Source organism: Acipenser ruthenus, chromosome 12 (assembly GCF_902713425.1).
Source record: "Acipenser ruthenus chromosome 12, fAciRut3.2 maternal haplotype, whole genome shotgun sequence".
Classification (NCBI taxonomy): Eukaryota; Metazoa; Chordata; class Actinopteri; order Acipenseriformes; family Acipenseridae; genus Acipenser; species Acipenser ruthenus.
Window position 1 is genome coordinate 36,230,670 of NC_081200.1, and position 22,957 is coordinate 36,253,626.

At 38.4% G+C, this 22,957-nt stretch overlaps 1 protein-coding gene across 1 annotated transcript; it reads right to left on the reverse strand.

Moving 5' to 3' along the window:
• LOC117416448 (neurturin) lies at positions 1-21,666 on the reverse strand. Its single transcript, XM_034027514.3, has 4 exons — positions 21,229-21,666; positions 6,380-6,459; positions 5,157-5,379; positions 1-3,839 (listed from the first exon to the last, which is right to left on the reverse strand). The coding sequence occupies exons 3-4, from the start codon at positions 5,374-5,376 to the stop codon at positions 3,412-3,414; spliced, it is 648 nt and encodes a 215-aa protein (XP_033883405.2). The 5' UTR covers positions 5,377-5,379; positions 6,380-6,459; positions 21,229-21,666; the 3' UTR covers positions 1-3,411.
• Positions 21,667-22,957: the final 1,291 nt, after the last annotated feature.

Sequence of the window (22,957 nt, forward strand, 5' to 3'; positions counted from 1 at the left end):
AGGGATTTTTAACAGTGCCATGAGTCATAGCACAGTCCTATTGCAGTATTACAGCAATAGGAATAGATTGTGGTCAGTCCATGTGCATGGTATGGTAGAAATAAACCTGTAGGAATCTCCCTAATCACCAAAGACCAAAGACCTTGATTGAGTGGAGACCTTGTCCTTAGTCTGTAAACTGACGTTTAGATTTCAACAGCTCTGAAACTATCGTAAATGAGTCTAAAGCAGCTGATAATGAGACAGATTAAGATCTGACCAAGGACGGAGAGGCTATGCCTCCTGAAACACCCTATATCCTTTTCTGATTACAGATTACTTGTTGTGAGCCCCCAGCCGATGGATTCACACAGCCTGATAAACTCAGCTCCTCGTTGTGAGCCCCCAGTCAATGGATTTAAACTCAGCTCCTCGTTGTGAGCCCCCCGTCGATGGATTCACACACAGCACTGTCAGCTATAGTCATGAGGCCTGCAGGTTAAAGCTGAGGACTGAGCGGCCCATCCTTGGTACTTGAGGTCCGAGCAGGGGAAACCGTAATTTCACTGACCATTGGCCCACACAGTAAGGCAACAGCGCTGTCCATTTCTTACTTCTATAGAAAGAACCTGCAACAATGCAATTTCTGTATCTGTTAAAATTTTATTCCAACGCAGGAAATGGCATTGTATAAAAATAGAGCTCAGAAAACTTTGTTTTAAATGTAAATAACAATGCGAATAATAATTATAATAATAACAATTGTAATAATAATAATAATAATAATAATAATAATAATAATAATAATAATAATAATAATAATAATAATAATAAATCCTTTATTGTTTTACAAAATTCATTTTTCCATTGGTTTAAAATACTGAAGTTGAAACCTGTATTGCAGTGGTTTCATTTTGCAACAGAGGTTTAGGATTATTGACGTCTTAACGTTTAAGATCACTGAGTTTGAGATAAAGAAGACCTCAATAGTCAGAACTGCTGCAACCCATTTACTAAGAACTGAAGAGACCTTTAGGAATTATTCTGGGAAAACCCAGAAATACCAGCCTGGGTTATTTAGACCAGGGTGGTCTTTCTTGTTTTTTTTGTTGTTGTCCATTCAGGTTCTCACTAAAGAGGTATTCTGTACATATATTGAAAAAAAGATACATGGCCACTTACAATAAATAGAAATCTGGTATTTAAAAGAACAAGTTGATAAAAAATAAATAAATAACTTAAAATGTAATAAATACTTTGCCTATAGTACAATAATGAAAGGAGATGCATAGCATCCAATGGTGCTGTTTGTGCTTAAAGCAGTGTAGAATGGAATGAAGAGGGCTCTCGAAACACAAAAAGAAATGCATTTAAATTGCATCCAATGCAAACTGTCATACATCCATCAACTGCATCCACACCTATCTGAAATACATGGAGACATATTTTAGATTTTGTGGTAAAAGGAAATATAGACAAGCCCGTTTCAGTTAGAGAGAGCCCCCTTCTCCTAGTAAACAGAAATTCATTGCCTTTGTAAAAAAAACCCTACTAACCACTTCCCTCCGTTTCCCATAATGTTCTTTTTTTTTACCTTTAAAAAGGTATTACTATTACAATTCCCAATCTAGATCTAATGAGAGATTAAGCTAGAGGTGAACGCTTATAACCAGAAAGATCCTACATATGGTTGTGCAGGATTGTGGGTAGGGGGTCACCATTAAATACAAAACAACAAAAACTACGGTAACCAGAATCCTGCGATGATGTTTGTTAAGCTATGTCTTTACAAAACAAAATTCTGAGAAAAAGAGAAAGATTACACTATCTTTCATTGTCCAAAAGTTAGTGTGGTGACTACGATTAAAAAAAAAAAAAACTTTTATTGTGACAAGCTTAAATTGGATTTCATTTAACTATTACATCAAACAGAATTACCCCAGGATTCTACAGTACCAACTAGGTTCTCACACAGCACTGGTGAACCATGCTGCATCTGACAACCAATTGAGCAGCAGACATTTGCATTAATAAACCAGGTTTTAGGCATTCTGGGAGGGGGTCTAAGGCCCATAACCAAATAACAAAGGTGAAGGACAGTGAGCTGGGACACTAGTTTCAAAACCTCTTTTTGTTTTAGTAATAAATACCTATAGTACAATAACACAGAGGTGCATAGCATCCAATGCTAATGCACAGGTTGTAAAGCAGACTTACTGTTCCAGAAACTTGACTGAGGGGAGACAGGAAGTCAGTGACTGCAAGTGAATTACTATTGCATTCCTAAAGTGACTCTTCCTCTGCTTTAATCACTATCTCTCTCATGGCCTTCCAGTTGAGCTATCCTGAGTAAATACATACAAAATAAATACCAAACAAAAAATGGTGTATATTGATGGTTGGCTTTTAAAGAAATATCGATGTTGTTAATGTAAAAGGGACTGCCACTAGTCTTCCCAGCTCTGCTGCCGGCTCAGAGAAAAACGTAGTCTGCCCAAACTCTTCTCTTCACCTTCCCTTGTGCACCTCTAACAAAGCTTGCCCTGCAAGTCTATGGTCTCAGAATTGTGCAATCCAAACCCATGATCCACACTTCAACTGACAGTAAATAGCCCTTTCTTTCATTCCAAACATCCACTTGCTCCATTCTATAAAATGACCTCACTTTCTTTTTTAAACAATGCATTTTAAATATATATTTTCTTTTCTGCCAGTGCCGTGTATTTTTTTTGAAAAGGTAATGTCAGTCCAATTTAACACACAAACTGTCCACTATGTGTGGCTCACTTCACCTTCCTTTCTATTGGTTCCTTCAGCTGTGGTGCACATGTCCAAGCAGCTCCTTTGAAACAATTCCATCTACAGAGCATCGTCTCCAGAGGCCAGCCGTAGTAGAACTTCAAGGAATAAACAAGCAAACGTACTTGGATTTTCCCAGCAAGTGTAACTGACAGCATTAATGGACCCGTGGCAGTGTTTGCAGATAACCCCCCCATCCTTTCTGTATCTCTAGAGCCACTAGCAAGTGCACTGCCCTGCCCTGGCTGATCTAATGGGTGCCAGGGTGCAGGGATTGTCACTACTAGCAAGATGTTTTACAACTTCCTAGAAAGCAGTAGAACTGAGGGGTGGAGGGGTCAAAATGAAGCCCAGGCAATGCATCATGCCCTTTACCACCAGGTCGGTCTTTCCTCCTGTCCTCAAGGTGTCCCAGTATGAAGTATTACCGTGGTTTCGGAATGCATGATCAGTGCTCCACCTGGAGGTAAAAAGACACCACAGAAGCCGCTAGACTTGCTGGCTTCCATTCTGAACTACAATCCTGGCACCCCCTGGTCACAACCCCACATTGGCACAATTTCCTTGAACAGAAGCTCTGCCCTGTCTGTTCTGTATCATCCCCTTAGAAAAGGAGGTGGTGGTGTGCTTCTGTCAACCCAAGCAGCTGCACTCTGCAGCTGAGAGCTTCTCCACGGCCTTCCATCTGTTCTGGATGTCCATGAATGTGATGGGCTCATACCGGATTGGACGGCAGCAAGGATGAGAACTGATCTTTTCCTCGCCCCGGCCCCCGTGGATGATCTTCTTCTGAAGCAGTGTACTGAGCGTCACGTCATGGTTCGAGCGGGCGAGCTGGCAGGACCCAGCGCAGTACTTAAAGAGCACAAGCTCTTCTGAATCGTAGCCCAGCCCCAGGTCTTGAACCCGGACGTGTAGGGTCCGTATCTTGCAGTCCCCCCTGGATGAAGGTTTGCTTTTTCTCCGTCCCTTCTTGGACCCTTTCTGTTGCCTGGAGCCTGGAGCAGAGCGCTCCCATCGGTTTTGATGGTCCTCAGAAACTTCGGGGAGAGAGGGCTCCGCTGTGGAAAGAAAGAGAGAAACAACTTTAACATACTGAATGTGAGAAATTCTGATGTTAAATGCAAGTACATTCTTAGTCTTTAAACTTTTCTTCTGCAGCATGTCACCAGTACAATCGTTTTGTAGCACGAAGCACAGACCTTCGAGGTTCTTCTTTTAGTTTGTCAAAGAACTATAGAATATTTAGAGTAGATGTAAACATGTCCATTTTGAAGAAAGGGTTTTGACTGGCTTTGCAAAGTTACTGGGATTACAGAGTGGAATACCACTCAAGGTTACTAATAACATTGAGGGTAAAAACTCAATGAAGAGAATTAGCATGATCTGCTCAGAATAATGCAACTGAGGGTGTGAATTTCTTGGGAAAGCTCAAGAGGGATATCAATGTTACTGTGGGTAATACTGGGAAACTGTGACTGTATAGTTAGAGCAGACTCCCTAAGCTGACCCTGTCAGCCACTGCTAGAGCAATCTTGTGTTTCTCTTGCTATTCAATGTTATTGGTTCCTACAAAATCAGACACATTTGCAGTGATACAAGTCCCAGAATTCAGGGCTGACCCTTTGGTGTGTGGAAGCTGCATACCCTGGAATTACTTGTGGATACTCACAGGAACAGTCTGGACTCAAAGAGTCAAAAGCAGCCCTCCTACACGTGAATTCATACTTTAATCTCTTTGTTCATGGCTGGCCGCTCTGCAAACCCCAAACGCAAACTGGTTTTGTTTTATTAACAGTTTTACTGTAGGAAGGGTAAAGCATGGTACGGCACAGGCACATAACCATTAGAAAGCATGGGATATTATAGTCAAATAATGACTTTTTTATATATACTTATTTTTAAAGTACAATGAAGGAAAGCCATTGATCAATGGAAAACGCACTATTTTAATAATTAGCTGCAATGTTTTGGTTTCCGCCTTCTTCAGACAGCTTGGTAGAAATAGCTAGAGAGACATCACAAGATATGATGTTGTTGTTGACGTGCTGCAGCTAATTATTAAAATAGTGACTTTTCAGTTTATCAATTACTTTTTTTCTTCATCAGTTATTTCTAATGATTGATGAGTATCCTGTTGGATCTTGATTCTCCTTGGATAGAGAGCTGTTTGCTGTTTTTTAATTATCTGTACTTATTTTTTTATTTTGTATCTCTTTTTTCCCAAAGACCACCTGCATAGAAGAACAGCAGGCCAACAGTGACCTGTAGAAGCATCCTGGATAAATCACCAGGATGTATAAAACGGCACCTTGAGACAGGCATTATTGTCAGGGTTGACTGTATTCCTCGTTGCCCTGCATTAAGAAGTCACTCACAGAACAGGTTGTCCAAGGAGGACTGGAGGGGAGGTGCACTGCTGTCGTCAAACTCGTTCATCTCCAGATGGTCTGGGGAGGGCCAGTCTGCCACCTCGCCCAGCTCCTTGCCCGCCTCACCTGGGCTCCCCTCTGTCACAGGGCTCGTCTCGGGGCTCCAGCTCTCCCCGGGAGACCCCCCGACCACAATTATCATCAGAGAGGCCAGGATTAACAGCATCACCTTTAGGGAATACAGGCAAACACAAGGCAGGGTGAGTGACTTTTTCAGCAGACGAGATCAAGCTCTGTATTCATAACGCTGCTTCTTATCTTATGTTTAGTGGCACTCTAATGCGTTTTGAAAAGTGCCATCCTTTTGCCGAAGTCTCATCTGGTTGTAAAATTGGATAGAAACAGGGTATTAATACGCTTTAGTTCTGGTGTAATATTCAGCAGTTTTTTCCCCATCAAAATTCAACATAAGCAAATGATGTACAGTACATTATTAGTTATATATACTACTGTGCTGAAGCTCATTATCTGATTGAAAATAAAAGTTTTACACGGATTTCAGTGCACGACAATATTGTAGAAGTTTAAACCTCTATAGGATACTATTTTTTTTCAGACTTTACCTTTGCTGGTATATTAGAATGGCAAAAGTCAGGAATGTACGTTTCTATCCTATCCATGCATGTTCTGGACTGAGGCGCACAGTGCAGACTGTCACAGATTTACTTGCTGAGTAAATGAGGTGGAAACACCTGGACTCTTGCCTATTGCTGAGGTGATAACACTTCCTCAAATTAAGTGATGAGACCAAAAGTAACGCTCAATCTACAATAAAACAGATGGACAGGCGTTTTGGGAGCTTCAAAGTACATAGAAACCAGGACAAAGGGCCAAGCATAACATAATGATGTAATAATTAGAACCATGACCTTTCCCTTACTCTCTCTACTGAAATGAGCGATTACAAACTTGGTTGTGTAAGTCTCACAAACGGGGTTGATTTCTCTGTGAAGGGTGCAGGTATTTCAACAGAGGACCCAGTTCAATAAAATGCACAGCTGGGACAAAGAAGAAAAGTATAGCTTCTTGCAAAGTGAACACAATATCGATAATATAAAAATGCTCCGTATTCGCCTGTTTTTTCTAAAGAAGCTAATTCAACTGGGGACACAGTGATGAGGTGGAAAGGCCAGCACATAGCAATACGTTTTAATTGTGCAGGGTCTTACCTTCCAGCTCCTCGGTTGGTTTCGTGTCAGCGGAGTCACAGCTTCTTGCCTCTCCACTGCTCTCCGTCGCCTCTTCCTGTCTGCAGTGTAAAACAAGAGGTCCCAGTTAGAGGTGCCCCTTCCAAAGCGGGATCCCTTTCTGTTTAGGATACTCCAATAATCGTTCATCTATTTAAATGCAATATTATCTACTGCTTTCTACATGTGATTGTGCAGCACTGTTTTACCTACGTGGCATTTGAGATGACAACACTATTCCTGGATGTTACTTTTTTGATTGCACATTATTTGTATTACTTTGAAATTTCATTGCACTGAATAAATGACTATGTTTATGTGGTGCTTGCTTAGTTTACTGTAGTTAGTGTAAACATGTACCAATTATTAAATCAATGCATAAATAATCTGTTCTCAGTACTACTACCAGCTCACCTTACCCCATTGTTATAATTCAGATCTCAAGAGACAAACTTGACTTAGTGTTTTTTTAATACCTGTTTCTCCAGGTAGCATTTACACTAAGTAAAACAACAGTGTCTTAAAAGCTTACAAAATGTCAACAGTTTATTTTTAAATCATCTATTAGTGTAATTAGTTTACGTACAGAAGTAATGATACAGCAGAACATATTGAACTGTTACCTTCATACACAACCACGCTGCAGTATTGAGAACATAATCCTAAACACACTATTCCAGGAATCGTCAATCCTTTCTAAACTTTCCGAGATTTTAAACTGGAGTTAACTATGTTTCAAGTACAGCTTCAACAATACTGTACACAGAGATGCAATGCTGCTTGTGTTGGCAAGCCTACAGAAAATGCTACAGAACTTTGACTTCAGTGACAACACCTTGTACAGAAATCCTCTCAATGGGAATTCTTAAAGAGCCTTTTCTATTGAAAGTTTCACAAGAACTGTCAACACCTCAGAAATTCCAAAGCTCCTACAAAACTTCAGACAGAAAGCTGATAACGTTCCTATTAATACGATTGCAGCCCCGTTCCAGCTTTGTTTATTTCAGAAATGATTTCAACAGTGAGACCGGACTGTGATTCTTCAGTCCTAGTGCACTCCATATTCAAGTCACTTACAGTAATTATCCAGGGTCACACACAGGATCCAACCCTTAGAAAAATATTCCTCTGGAACTGTGCTGGGCAATGTTACAGATGTTTTTCCTATAGTTACTCATGTATTTTTACAAAGCTTTCCCAAACATATATGCTTTTACTATGCCTCACTGAACTTGCCACTTGCTTATGCATTTATCATGGTATAGCTTTAAGAAATAAGTTTACTAAGCTTTTGAAAGGTTTGCAACTTTTTTTGTCTATTAATATTATTTCTTTCTACTGGCTATTATTTTTGCATTCTAACTTATGCCTCACATCTAACATCGGCATTAACAGTAAAATAAAGTTGCTGTTGTAAAAAATGTGCTATCTACAATGTTATGCTTTTGTTGACCACAAGAGGGAGACCTTTAGTAAAAAGAATCAGGCGTAGCTCTGCAGCCAAAGTAAATAATCTCAAACTACAACGCTCAGGGCAGTTAGAAAAACAGGCTGTTAGAATCACTATTTCCTCCTCGTCGTTATCAGCTTCCTCTTTTATTATTTATTGTCAGCATGAAGTGCTTTTTACAATGTTACCGAACACTTTCTGAAATCACTGATAAGCCAAGATTGACTAAGCAGTTTCATTTAGGTCTATTAAACACTCATCAGGACTCTCTCATTTTGTCACATTAGCAGTGTGTGTGTGTGTGTGTGTGTTTGTGGTTTTTTTTTTAATCCCCTCAAATATAAATTACAGACCAACCTGAGAATATGTCCCAACTCACTATTATACAGTCATCTGTTGAAGCCTCAAGAATGACTAATATTCAATATTCTTATGACAGATGACACACAACATTATCTTTTAAAAAATGATTTTAATAATATGTTAGAACATTTCACTGTTATAAGTACATTGTTTTAAAAAGTATATTAAAACAATCATATACTAAAACACATTCAAAAGAAAAAAAGTAAAAAAAAAAATAAAAAAAATAATTAACTGTCAAGTGCAACTATAGTACAACAAAATCTGTAATTGTAATCTTAATTTAAGGCTTTTTTTTATCAGAGACAGCCATTATTCAGACATGCAACTCTTTGCATTTAGGCTTTCATGTTCATTGTTCCATTCGGTTATTGTAAATCAGGTACGAGTCATTGCTCTGGGGTGCAAACTCTGAACCTGGCAGAGAAGGATATACAGTGTGCTGGGATAGCCACTAGCACAGGTGAGTGAATGTGACTAACAAGCCTGTTAGCGCTGCCCGTCCTTTGAAGGAAAGCAGCCATTTATGCTCAAGTTCTTAGCAGGTCACAGAGGTGAATGGTGCATGGGGTCAGGTGGAACCACTGGCTGGGACTCAGATAACAGAGCGGTCCCCTCCTCACAAACACAGGTCTACAGACATCTAACAGCCCTTCTGAAAGCTCTTTCTCTGTAATCCCTTCCTATCTCCTGGGTTTAGTTAACAGCCTATTAAAGAAAAGCCCCTGGGTGAACAGAAAGGGTCAAGCATTGAAAAGGGGAGGATGGTGGGGCCGGAGCTGGGTTTCAAAAGCATGCCTGGGCAGATGCTATCCCTACCTAACCCGCAGCCTGGCACTGGTCTGCGTGGCGAGGTGACACACTCATAATACACACCTTCCGTGCTTTTCTAACCAGTTCTTATTTAACCTCAGTTTGTAAACTATGGTTTGTTTGCATGCTGACACATGGTAAACTTTCATTTTCCAATGATGACTGTTAGTGTAAACACTCAGTTCTCCAACATCCGCTTAAAAATATAGTTTCTATCCTGTGTTAAAAATGTATAAAATGCAAGTGTGTGTGTACTCTTATTCTTAATGGTATTATTAATAGTCCTAGTAGTAGTAATTGTAGTCATTTCTGTGAAGGGTTTGTCACTATAGGAAATCATTACATCGTTAAATCATTAAGTTCTAAAACTACCTCACAAAACGATCCTAAAAAAAATACGAAGGACTAAAAATAAACCAGTACATCTGCACCGAGATAACATGAGCGTTGTTTCCTTGTCTGTACTTGATCTCTTTATTGTAATCGTTTAGCTCCTCCTTGCTTTTTATATCACTTTTACTGCTTTTGCTTCTAATTATTGCCTTTCCTGCCAGATAAAGCCTATCCCAGAGTTTTCAGGTAAAAGGGGAATGCGCACAGCACAAAGGTATATAACAGCCTTGTAGAACCTGCAGCTGGGACTCAGTCTTTATCACGGGAATGTTATATATCCAGAACCTCCAGCATGCCTCCTTGGTGTTTCTCCAGCTAAGGCACACTGGTCCCTGCAAATCTGCTGTAACTAATTCATACAGTACAACAGATGCAGAAGGCTTTGGCAGTTTCTCATATTTTAGCGCTGTCGATTGGTTCTGAACAAGCAGGAAACTAATAACATGCTGCAGTCATCTTCGTAACACAACCAACTCATAGATCTTAAAAACAGATACCACCTGTCTCAGCAGGTATTGAGACAGTCCTTAAATGCCACTGGAATGAATCCCTAGATAGTAAAGCACCTAGCCCAGGGGAGGTGTAAACCTCCCTGGAACAAGTCTGCGCAGCACAGCACTCTAATAACCAGCGGTCAAAACAGAAATTATGATGTGGAAACATTACTACTCTGGGGTTTGAAACGATCCAGCCACTAGCTTGCCAGATTAATTAACCCTTCGATTCTTCATCTTCTTACAAACAGGCACAGAGCCTGAGCAAAGCAATTGATACATTTAAAGTTTGAAATGTCTGTATGTACTGTACTGTTAGCATGTGGATTGAGTAATAATCTTCAAACTGTCTCACCATTGCAGTGTCCTATGTAATTTAGACCGGCTTCATTTTCAGTCTAGATAAACTGTATAGACTATACTTCCCTACTATCTACTGCCTCATATTAATCTAGTGTTTTTAAAAAAATGTGACTAGTTTGAATTGGTGCCTCAAGATGCAGGATTTCACAGATTGACGATTCCAGAGGCAAAGCGGTAAGTACAGTAGAAGTTCTTACCATCTTCTCTAGAAATGCCTCTGCTTGTTTTTATTTTTTTATTGCGCTGCAATTGTGGATCGATACCAGAAATGCTTAAATAGGTATACCATGCTGCTGCCAACAGGATTTTCTGAGCTATTATTGTACATCTCCTCTTAGTACTTCCCTCTAGTTAAATATTAATAAATAATTACATATATTTCCAGTCATTGTTTTTGTCAGGCAGCTGCAGCCCAAGCAACGAAGAAATGAAAAGATAGAGCACAATACAAAACAACACGTGTAAAAAGAACACATGAAACAGCTAATTACAATTCTAACATGCAATGAACTATTGAGTTTAAATGCCCCTCATGAGCAGATTCAGTTAATAAGGAAAACAGTTAACAAGTGAATGAGGCACAAGTTACAGTCTCTGACTCTGGCTCAGTAAAAGTGTGGGGATTAGAGCTGTTATTGTTAGGATGGCGACTGTTTTGGTTATTAAAATCTTAACCGAGACACCTCACAAAGAGCAACGTCAAAACAGTTTTCATTCTCTAATCCTGCCTCATTCCCACCTGTGCTGCCTTTTCTAGAAAACTATTCTGAGCTTTCCGAACAAAAAACTGTGCCTTTACAGAAAAACATGGCTGCGAGCAAGCTCTTTCTTCCAAAGGGGATACTAACTTTGTTACAGGAGAGGAATGTAACACACACTCACATACGTGTACATTATATATATATATATATATATATATATATATATATATATATATATATATGATGGACAATTTTGGCTTTAATGCATGGTGGAACATATTTAAATACTTAGAAGTTTCACCAACAAATCAGAAAGCTCCAACGCAGGACGCTACCACAAAATAGATGACCGTGGAACATGAAATGGATGGACAGCAAAACAACTAAAAGGAAAATACATCTATAAATTATAAATGTTAAATGTTTACATGAACGATAAAGGCACTGCTAAGCAGTTTCTGCAATAAAACTGATTATCAGGCGTTACCTCGATTGTTATCTTGGTAATTGAAGTTTCTTGGCTGTGATTTTTTCGACTCCATAGTGACAACATGCTCTTCTCTTCTTAGTACAAGTACAACAGGATTTTGAATGCCCGTGAAGCTTAACTATTAGTTTTGTGTCTCTTCCGGTCGACACTGGCAGAAGATTTAGACTGGCATCCACGGTCAAGACTGGCCAGCCTTCACTCCTGGCACTGGACAGTAAACAAAACATGAACTAAGACACATTCAGAGCACAGCCATGGCGTTCTGCGCTGCATCTACACAATCCTGGCATTCAGAGTTTAAAATATTGGCACCAGGTCCAATTCAGCTTGTTCCAGAATGTTTTACAAATCAGTAAGATTACTGGCACTAAAACATTGTGCTAGTTTGCACTAAAAGGCCATGCTGCTTGCAGTCTCCTTTGCGTGGCTTCTTCACTTTATTTATTTATTGTTTTTTCTTTTTGCTTTATAAATTGTATAAAGTGTTTGCATTCCCTAGCATGCAACTTAGTCACGAGCAAATCTTCTCTGGTACATTCAGCCCAGCTGCTTTTCTACCTCCATTACCGGCCCCACCACTAACCAGCACACACTGTACATACAGCACCTTCCTATGTGTATCGAACTTTCTCTCTTATACAGTTTATCTTTATATTCACAACAGAATATCTCACACAATCTCAACTCGATTGTGTGGTGTAAATGTTTCTCAAACACAGACTACAGTAATGTTTGAGATTGCGATCAATAAGTAAACAAACCCAAAGAAAACTACAAAGCACATTTTAAGATAAGATGCATTATCTTTTTATGAATACTAAGGGCCATCTACAATATATGTTAATGTGAGTTTAACTTATGAGTGTATTTTCACAAAACATGTCTCGTAGCCCAACAAATACTAGTACTTTTCATGTTTTTATGAAATTCCCTAAACCCTAGCTTGAAAAAAATTCAATAGCCAACACTTTAGTGGGGGCCAAATGTCCCTGAAAATGAAACATTTTTTATTTATTTATTTATTTATACTTATTAGTTCAAATAATGCTAGATAACACCAAAATGCGTAATACAGAAATTGAGTCATTTCCTGAGCTCTTTCAATGCAATTACTCAGAACTCCTGTACATACCATACTGGCAAATCATCTACACCTGAGTACATGTTCTCACTGGAAATCATTCTCCTTGTCACATGACCTGACAGATCTCCATTTGTGGTATTTGGGTCACAGGCTGAGGCTTTTCCCATCTGAAAAGTTGACTCGATTGAGCCTTTGGGTTGCTATGGCAACAGGGGTCAATGAAGAAGCAGTCACTTGAGTGCTGTGTAAAGAGAAAAGCTCTTCTTAGATTGTAGAAACTCTTAAAACTCTTAGAAAGTGTTCGGTGGTTCCCTCTTATTTATCTATATCATTATTTTGTAAGTTTGATTCTTCTTCACAACAATATATTTTTTTTTATTTTTTAGATTTTCCTTAGATTTTATAATATAAATTATCAGTACTGATCTTTTAATGGGAATTTTTTTAAAAAAGGGGTCAAACAGTCGCATTGAATATGCATTAACTATTTTTACAATACATTTTTACAAAAAGCTGATTTGATTGCCAACAGCATCCAATCAAGTAAAAGGTCAACCATGGTCTGTATATCTTTTATAATCACACCTCTTTGTGGTTTTACCATCTTCTGTGTAGCTCACCAAGCCCTCAATGCATTCTACCAACCCTGTAACAAGACAGTCGCTCATCCTACCTACGCTACACCTGCCCTGGTAGCTGATATAAAAGACATCCTAGTATTGCTCCTGTCCAGAGGATTGAGAGAAACTTTTATACACTCAGTCCTTCCATTTTCACAGACACCATATTCATACCTGAACTGGACTGTGATCCTCTCCAATACAATGCAGTAAATCATACTTGTGCAGATAGATTCATTGCTATAGTGCCTGTCAATCCCTTAGACTTCACAGGAATAAAAGCCATCCTGGTGCTGAACTTACTCAGAACAAATCTCAAGTTCATGCCTGTGCTGCACAGTCCCTCCCATGTGGACCGATGATGGCCTTCCCTCGCCTTTCATTGGCACTGCTGATAGTCAGAGAACTTCATTCAGAAAACTGTCTGTCCTTCAGCTTTGAACATGGCTTCTAAACTCAAACACTAAATTCAGTTCCTCTGAAATTCATACTGTAGTTTTTTTTCTTCCTTTTAATAGGAAGAGGCTTTGTGACATCAAATTCAAAACAAATGCAGCAAATGTACTTTGGTTCCTTTTCCTTAAATGGGAAAAAGAGAGCCCAAGCCAGGTAGGTATCGAGTTTCAGTCTGTACTGTACGCTGAGTCTCTGTATCCCAGAGAGCATGGCGACACCAGTAGAGTATAAATACCAACTCATTCTTCATCATCCATCCATGCAGCTTGGCTATTAAGCCCTTTACCTCTGGACTTGTCTAATTCCGACACTGTAATCCCTGCATTAACATCCTGCCCATTTCCGATACTGCAACGTTTAAAACCTTTGTGAAACCCATCACTCTTTCCACTTATTCATTTCCCAGTATCTACTTAAGCAACTGTTTGTAAACTGTGGTAAAATCCTGCATGGATTTCAGTAACCACAGTTATGGCAGTGCATAAAGCTGGGCCACAGCAAAACACAATTCAAAAAATGGGTTCTGTATTTGTTATTTCAATCAACACACAAGTAAGTGTCTGTACCTGGGGGTTTCCAGTCTAGTCATCAGTTATAATCAATGTTCTCTAGGTTCAACGCTCCATTTACCATGCTTACCCAACTAGAATCTAACAAAAAGTATACATTATGCTGCTTGTTTGTACATCCAAGTGGAGTATGAAATACAGTTTACCATTTGTATTGTTTTTTTTTTTTCATAACCTATGTTAAACCATGTGCAAATCATTAGTGAATATTTCATAGATTTATGCTGGATTTACGCTTAATAAAATGCACGTATATCTGATTCTTTTTCCATCTTACCAATCTGTGAACTGTACGTGTAGGAACAGTGAACATAAACCTTTCCAATGCATATTCACTCTCGTTAGGATTCCAAATCCTGTTATCTGATTTTTTACGTTATCTTTTTTGGGATATTTGGATGCCTTATTCTATGTAACTTTGTGACTCAAACAACATGTGATACTTTCATGATGGTGGGGGAAAAGCACACAATGTCACATTGTTATAACAAAGCATTACCGATACTGAAACTATACTGAGCATCAAAAGAAACTTATCACTTACATTAGAGCATCAAAAGAAATGTATCACTTATATTTGGACAAAATTCACTAGATGTGATCGAAAAATGACAAACTGTTTTAGAGCAGGTGCAGTGACTTTTTATTGTGCTGATAAACAATTGACACTTTATTGCCTGAAGTTTTGGGGGGGACGGGGGATACTGTGAAAGTCACAGGATAGTCACGTGTGTGGCAGCGTTGGAAGCAATACAAGCAGTACATCTGCGACGCATGCTTTGCACCAGGTTTCGGATGCTGTCTTGCGGAATCCTGGCCCATTCCTCTTGTAGTGCCTGGATAAGCATCTGCCTGTTCAGTGGTCTACGAGCCCTAGAGCCACACGTCGCCCAGTTCGTGGCCTGTCACTGACACAGTGTGTCTGGTTATACCGCCAGTGTTTTTCTTTGATTTATTTTATTGGTTTTACTCAAGCTTGCAATTCAACAGCTGAAATCACTCTATATCCAGTGTCCAATCACCTGTCTCACTAATTAGGTGATTAAGTGCATATGCTTCAGTCATAGTCACTCAAGCGTGTCATGGTCAAGGATGAATGACGGAGTGATTAAAAAGAAACCAAAAACATGTTGTCAATGTCCATCATTTATATACCTTATTTTTTTCGAATAATAAATGTGTTATAATAGTGATGTGTTTCTTTTGATGCTCAGTATATTAATGGGTGTATAAATATGGTAAGTTACCAGACATTTTTCCAGTGCCTGCAGCATTCTGCAATTGCTACAACAGTTACGGGGGGGGGGGGGTCGAGTGACAAGGATTTGCGCTCTAAGTGAAAGGTTGTTTGCATACTTAGTACCTTCACATGTCCTCTTATTTCAGAAAATGCTGACCCTGTCTGACACGCCCCTCAGTATCTTCTAGCACGCCTGGGTTGTAAATCTCAGTCACAAGGCATCTATTTTATCTCCTTGTTTGTTTGAGTGCAACATCTAGAAAAATGTATTGGATCACACCCTGCCCTCATTATAGATTTGCTAGGCATGCTGTGTCTGTGTGCATTAATGCACTCAGAATGCAGTTGGTTATTTATGTGCCCCAGTCATGGGCTGGGTGTTCCCCTCTGACAGCCCCACAGTGAATCAATGAGGCACAGTCCCATGGCTTGTCCCACTTCTAGCCAATATCCTGCATTTAGAATAGGCGCACTTTCCTTTTCCTTTATCAGCTCCTTCAGTCTTACCCTTTTCAAGTTTACCGTGGTATATGTGCAAAGTCATTTTACAGTGCTTATTGTATTGTGTATTTACTGTGGTTTACAATGGTTAACTATAACTTGTAGTGTGCTTTTCTGTGATGTATATGGTTGATGTAATATTTTAAAAGCTATTAATAGAAACCTGGTAAATGAATGAAAATATATGAAGCTTTTGCTCCAGTGAGAAGAATATATCTTTATGAACACTCGCTCTTTTTATTTCACCATTCGACAATTTAAAAGTTAAGCAATGTCGACAGTAAATTGAATTTATATTTTACTGAGTAAAGAACCTTTAGTTATTCATTTGTAAAACAATTTAAAATTAATGTGTGCATGTAGGAGCCTTTACATGAAGTTATTTAAGTTAATAAACCTAACCATTTGTTTAATTCTATTAATAAAACTGTGGAGTAATTTAATAGACCTCACTGGAGGTCAGTAACATTAAAAGGACAGTAACATGTTTCAATGCATCAAGGGGAATGGAATGCAGCAAATTGAAGTCTGTCATTTTGTCTGCACTAAATGAACTACTTACTATACATTAAAAAATATATATATTATGATTGAAGTAACGTGTATCATTTGACAGTTCATATATACTTTATTATTGGTTTGAAGAGTTGCCTCTGTTAATGATATTAACTATGATACACAAACATTTGCATTTATTTTAATGAGAGATACAATACTGCTCTGGGACACTCTATGAAACTGTAACATGTGTTACCTTTGATAAACCCTAAATACCACACTACTGGCAAAGCCAAGACTTTTTAATGATCAATCTTCTGTGTGTCAGGAGTAACCCATCGTGTAACAAATTTACCATGTTCATGGAATGGTCCAATCTGTCTTAAATGAACAACAAAGCCCACAATGGACGTCAGCCACCTCACGAAACCACTACACAATACAGGACAGTTTTGTATAGCTGGCTAAATAGCAGGGAAGGGCTTTCAGGGCAATCTTACATGTTACCTGCCTCACACTGACTGACTGTACAGCAGCTTTATCACAACCAGCAATGGGAATGTTTATTGTGCAAACATGTTTAGCTGATTCCCTAACACATAATTACCAGAACACATTTCATTCTGCAATCCTTCTAAATACCAAACAAGGAAACTATATTGTACTGAGCTTCTTAATACCTGTCATTAGAAGGGTTAGCCAAAAATAAACTATTCTTTTCAAAAGGCACCTGGGCTTAATTCCTACTTAAAATACCCACTGGTGTGGTATTTCAGAAGCAAGCTCATTTATGTGTTGTTACCCAGGAACTGTGGGTTTAGTCTGCAACTGTGAATAAATGCACAGATCTACTGTGTTCTATTTGGTTGCACGACCATGCAGATGCCTGGCAAAATAATTAACCAACACTGTGCCAAATGCAAGCAGCCCCTGAGGTTATGCAATTCTCTACAACAAGACTGTCTGCAAAACGTATTTAAAAAGACCATTTCCAGAGACACGTTATAATTAAAGGTCTGGACAACAGACATGCAAGTACTGTACGGTGGGTGACAAGAAAACTGCCTGTCCAGTACCATATAATATATCAAATGCAATTTTGTTAAAATAGTAAAACTGAAGTTCTGAGTATTTTGCTTAAAGTTTTGGATGAACTATTATGTGCTAAATGTCTGAATCAAGAAGCATATATAATTAACATTACCATCAATATAAAACCTCCCCTTCACTTTACTGATATTAATACATCAAAGGTCATGTACAGATATACTACTACATGCTTACAACAGCTTCCATGATTAGAAAAGACAAGAACTTATGGACACATCCACATGCCATTTGGCTACTTTATCAAAGCAATTACCAGTCGGACTCTTGAGACCTGATCCACACTGGCAGATGGAATTCCAAAGGAAAAGCATCATTAACAAACGTTTCTGTTGTGCAAAACCAGGTCAGTACAATACAAAGAAAAATGTAATAAAATGAGTATGAACAGCAGTAATGGCCAACAATATTATACCACCTTACATTGTCCAGTAAACGACGACGTTCTTGTTTCAACAAAGTATTTTGGTTTTATTATTTAAAAAAAAAAAAAAAAAAAAACGGCCAAATTGTTACAGAGAACCCAACCAGAAAGATAATGCTCCAGGAGACTTGGAATTGATTACTGGCTTCATTCCAAGACAGTGGCAAGGAGTGATCATGGCTGTAGTTGTTGAAAAAGACCTACAGAACATTTTTTCGTAGTAGTAGTAGTAGTATTGTATTTTATTATTATTATTATTATTATTATTATTATTATTATTATTATTATTATTATTATTATTATTATTATTATTGAAAACTAGCAGGTAACAGTTGTAATAGTTTGACGAGCTGTGAGTAGAGTTTGTGCGAGTTGTCCAGTCAGTCCACCATCCTGGAACAGAAGTGCTGTGCCCCAACAGCTCACCGCTCAGAACAGCTTGTTCCCCCCTCTGTCATCTGTGACCGAACACTTTCAAAATAAGTGCCGGAGGTTGCAGGTCATTGAGCACCAACTAGTCTTAAAACACGGAGTTCCCTGTGGAAAACAAAGTGCTTAAAACCTAATTGCACAGCTTTAGAAAACAATAGTTATGTTGTGTTTATTATAACCATATAGTTCTTTTTTGTGCTTTTCTCTGGAAATATTTTGCCTGGCGATATCTGTACCACGTGTAGGTAGTTTTGTTACAGTACATAAAATCGAATTTAGCACACCCAGAGACAAACCGGCAGAGCTCGTAAGGGAAGGGAATATTGCTCCTTCTTTGAACTGGTGCCCAGTTTACAGAGCTGCCAAGCCTGACCTAGGACTCCAGGGTAATAAGAACATAAGACCATAATCCTCTCTTCTGCTCATGCAATGCATCGTTCGAATATTTTCATATTTCACGCTAAAGACACACTTAAACTCAAACAACATCTCGTTCTGGCCCAGGTTCATGAAGTAAGAAAATTAATAAGGGAAATGTTGGTGAACTTATTTGAAAGATGCGAGCCTAGCAGGCGCATGTTGTCGCCCTCTTCTGTGCTAGTATGGTTACGCAGACCATTTGTGCCCGCTGAGGTACTGTACCTGTCTGTTTGCAACATTGCATCCAGTCTGGGACTACAACACCGGTTCATTCTACACGCATGCAAAGGAAAGCAGGATTGTTATTTAAAGGCTACTGTATCGGAATTATTTAACTGACTTTCACCCATTATTTTACTCCCCGAAAGCAACCCACAGTTACCGTAGGTTCCAAGCGTCCTGGTCCGCTCCAAAGGCGCTCCAAAACGGTCTGTACCTCTCAGTCCCCCCGTTCCCCTCTGGCAGGTCGTCATCACTCGGCTCTATATACAAGCAGAACGCATTTACAGGAACGTGTTGCTTTCCCTCCGATCTCGGTCCTTTTTTTATTTATTTTTTGTCGGATGTTTATTTTGTACTTTGTTCCGGTGATTGGTCGTACGTTCTGAAGCAGCACAAAACGTCTTCAAACTTGATCACAAGGATTTTTTTTTAGTTCAGGGCAAGTTGAATTCGTCTCCCTCTGCAACAAACCTGCCTTGATTCTCCTTTCCCTTTCTAAAAGAAGAGCACTTTCTCCTGTACTTACAAACTTCGCCCTGTTCTGAAACAAATAACATGATGTCAAGGTCAGAACGCTGGAGGAGAGAGGTGTTCGTGATATCCTTGGGAGACACGAGTTTGTCCCAGTGGAAGAGACAGTATTGTTCACGGTCTATGAATGTGTGAAATACGAAAAGGCAGGTCAAATATGACAACCAAAAGAGCGAGCTTCAAATGCAAAATAATAATAATCATCATCACAACTCTAATCCTGGTTTAATTGATGTATTCACCATCTCTATTGTGGATGCTGCTTTAAGAAAATGAGTTGATCAATGGCTTGGAGTTCTTTTATTGCGATACATATTATGGTATATGAAAGTAGTAATGGTTTAAAAAATGTATGTTTTACAGTTTATATACAGTATATAATATGAGAATCATACAGTTCACTTATAATCAATGCATGCATCATGTTAGCGAGGGAGGTTCAAAATACTGTAGTCTACCTTTGAACCCTTTTGGAACACAGCAAAATGGCAAAAGCTAGCTAGTCATGTTTTTACTCGTCTTTCTGCCCGTTCAACTTCGTCAATTAAAATACCTGTGTAATCCGTCTTGCCTGTCCATCTATCTACAAGGAATCTTTTTTTATTTAGTTATTTATGTATTTTTTTTTTAATTTTATAAGGAAGTGTTTTACGCATGTTATTGGAAACATGTTGTCATTTCTTTCTTTTGAACGCCGGGTAACTACTGAGAGAGGTTAAGTAACAAAACAAACACTGAAAATCCATCCTGTTCTTTTTACAGCAACTAAGCAAATATGTTTTGAGCAACAGGGAAATGATTTTAAAAAGGCAAGGTCCTGCAGCATGTAACCCCATAGTACGCGTCTTTAAAAGTACGTTTTAAATACGGATGAATTCATATTTACAAAACTTGAAATAAAAGGCTTATAATAATAATACTATTACTACTACGACTACTAATACCAATAACAATAGCAATGATAATAATTCTCAAAACAGCATGGATGTGTCATTAGTCTTACACCACAGAGTTCTCATCAAAATTAAAGTACCTTAAAGGAATTTTTCAAGCTGTAAGGCACAAGTGTGTCAAATTATTAGCAGACTCATTTGTTCACATCTAGACACCAAACTGAAATCTACAAAGTATTGAGAATGTATTTCTATTCACACGCAGCTTGGCATACAATTTACTGACCTGCATGAAATTAAATAATACTCTTATTTCATGCCCGCGGGCTATATGCAATGGTCCACAGCGGGAGGCTATCTAAATCACTCGTCAAAGTTCCCTCTAAAGCTATGGATTTTCGTGTTCGGAGCACACTCCCATTTTTAGCATTTGCAAATGAATGCCAGTTCAAATATTTTCCTTTTTGATCTCCAAAAAAATGCCTAACATACACTACTTTAGAATTCAGAGCTAGCTGACTCCTTTCCTGAAGTGTTGCACACGCAAGAATACTGCATATGTTCATAAACATCTTAGATATGTGGGATACAACTGGGTTAATGTGTGTGTGTTTATGTAGTATTGTAAGTGTCTTGTATAATGGTGCACAGCGAATACAGTAATGTAAAGCATGTGCATATGTGAACAGGTGATTAATTAAAAAACACAGCTAAATAAGAACAATTGTAAAATGTATCAATCAACAGAATGCACAAAGGATGCTTACCTGGGCCGATCTTTTTTTATACAGAGTATAAAATGTGTATTACTTGTTGGTTAAAATCCCAAGCAGTTTGTTTATAGTGTTTTCCTCTCACGTGTTTGGTTCAGTTTCTGTAAGACGGTATTCATTTTTAAAACAATTTTATAACAAATACTGAAAAACAATAATCCAGATCGTAGATGTTACTTTGAATCACGAGTGATGCTGTGGAGTTAAAAAGATACAAAAAAAAAAACATAACTTCTCCATCTATGCTGGCCTCCAGCAAATACACTCTTCTGTTGTATTTTAGTTGCAGAACACTTGATGTGCAGCGCAGTGGCCAATATATCTTCGTTCATATATCCCAGAGCTCTCAGTAATGTAATTTGGAATGGGAGCTGCCTTCTGGCCCTTTACAACTCTAGATTCTGATGTGTCCATTCCGGCTCTTTAGGCTGATATGAGCTTCTCTCATTTTCGAAACCTTCGGTCTGGTGTCGAATGCCAGCCTCTCTGTCACGTGATCCAGCCTCAACGCTCCAACACAAAACTGAAGCGCTCTGCTCGAGGTACAGTACAGGTAGCTGTAGCTTGATGATAACTAAATTATCAAGAAGACTTTTTGATCTTTGTCGGCATTAAAAATAATATGTGTATATATATATATATATATATATATATATATATATATATATATATATATATATATATATATATATATATATATAAAATTATTTTGCTGCTCTTTGTTATTTTTTTTTTGCCTTTGAGTTTGCACCGCTGACTGCTGTCCCTGTTTTGTTTTGTTCTTTTCCTTCCACAGGTCGCTTTTTTAATATTTCCACAGGCTCTCACAGTGTCTGGTAGGACTAGCAGCACTCACTAAATAAACACCTTGTAATTGCATCCTGTGGGTTGAGGCTAGTCCTGTAAACAAATATGCCGACATGCAGAAGGCAAACGTGCACCGGGAGAAACCAGAGCGCACGTTGCTCCTTAATAATTATGCAAACACCAGTACCGGTGTTATATGTGTGTGTGTGTGTGTGTGTGTCAGTATCGATGTGCTTTGACCAGTCTGCATATTATTATTATTATTATTATTATTATTATTATTATTATTATTATTATTATTATCATTATCACTATCACTATCACTATCACTATCACTACTGCTACTACTACTACAACACTGGTATAGTACCAATAGAACTTGTATACAGTTACTTCTGCAGTAGGTTAGTTTTCTATTTTGTCAGAGGTAGGATTTTAAACAGAAGTTCAATAATTTGGACTGGGTATAGGGGTTGTAAAAGTACTGACATAGGACAACCATATTGGGTCAATATTCACTGGTTTGTGGTTTATGTGTGAGAATATTATCTGTGGCAACACTCAAGGATTTTGAAAAAAATGTATGCTTCATAATCACCCACCATGCACACGCTTTTAACTATGACTAAATGAAAAGGAATTTTAAACAATGCAATTACTCATTCACAACTTAGCTTTAAGTGAATCATGTTTTATGAATATATTGTCTGATTGAAGTGTTTTGATGTTAAACGTAATATATTCCACAGGAGATTCACGATAAGATATTATCTCATTGAGGCCTTTCATGGATAAACCATTCAAAATAAATAAATAAACTGGTATTTAAGGCACTGCCTTCACTGATGTTATCATGTGGAACAGACTTATATTCCAGCTGTAATAGTTTATTCCCTTTAGTGACTGGTTAATTCAA

Bases quoted from the DNA above. Each gene is read 5' to 3' on its own strand.
- LOC117416448 (XM_034027514.3), bottom strand. From the start codon at position 5,376: ATGCTGTTAATCCTGGCCTCTCTGATGATAATTGTGGTCGGGGGGTCT. The intron at 3,840-5,156 runs GTGAGTGACTTC...TTCTTTCCACAG, and splicing joins CTCCTTGGACAACCTGTTCT to CGGAGCCCTCTCTCCCCGAA.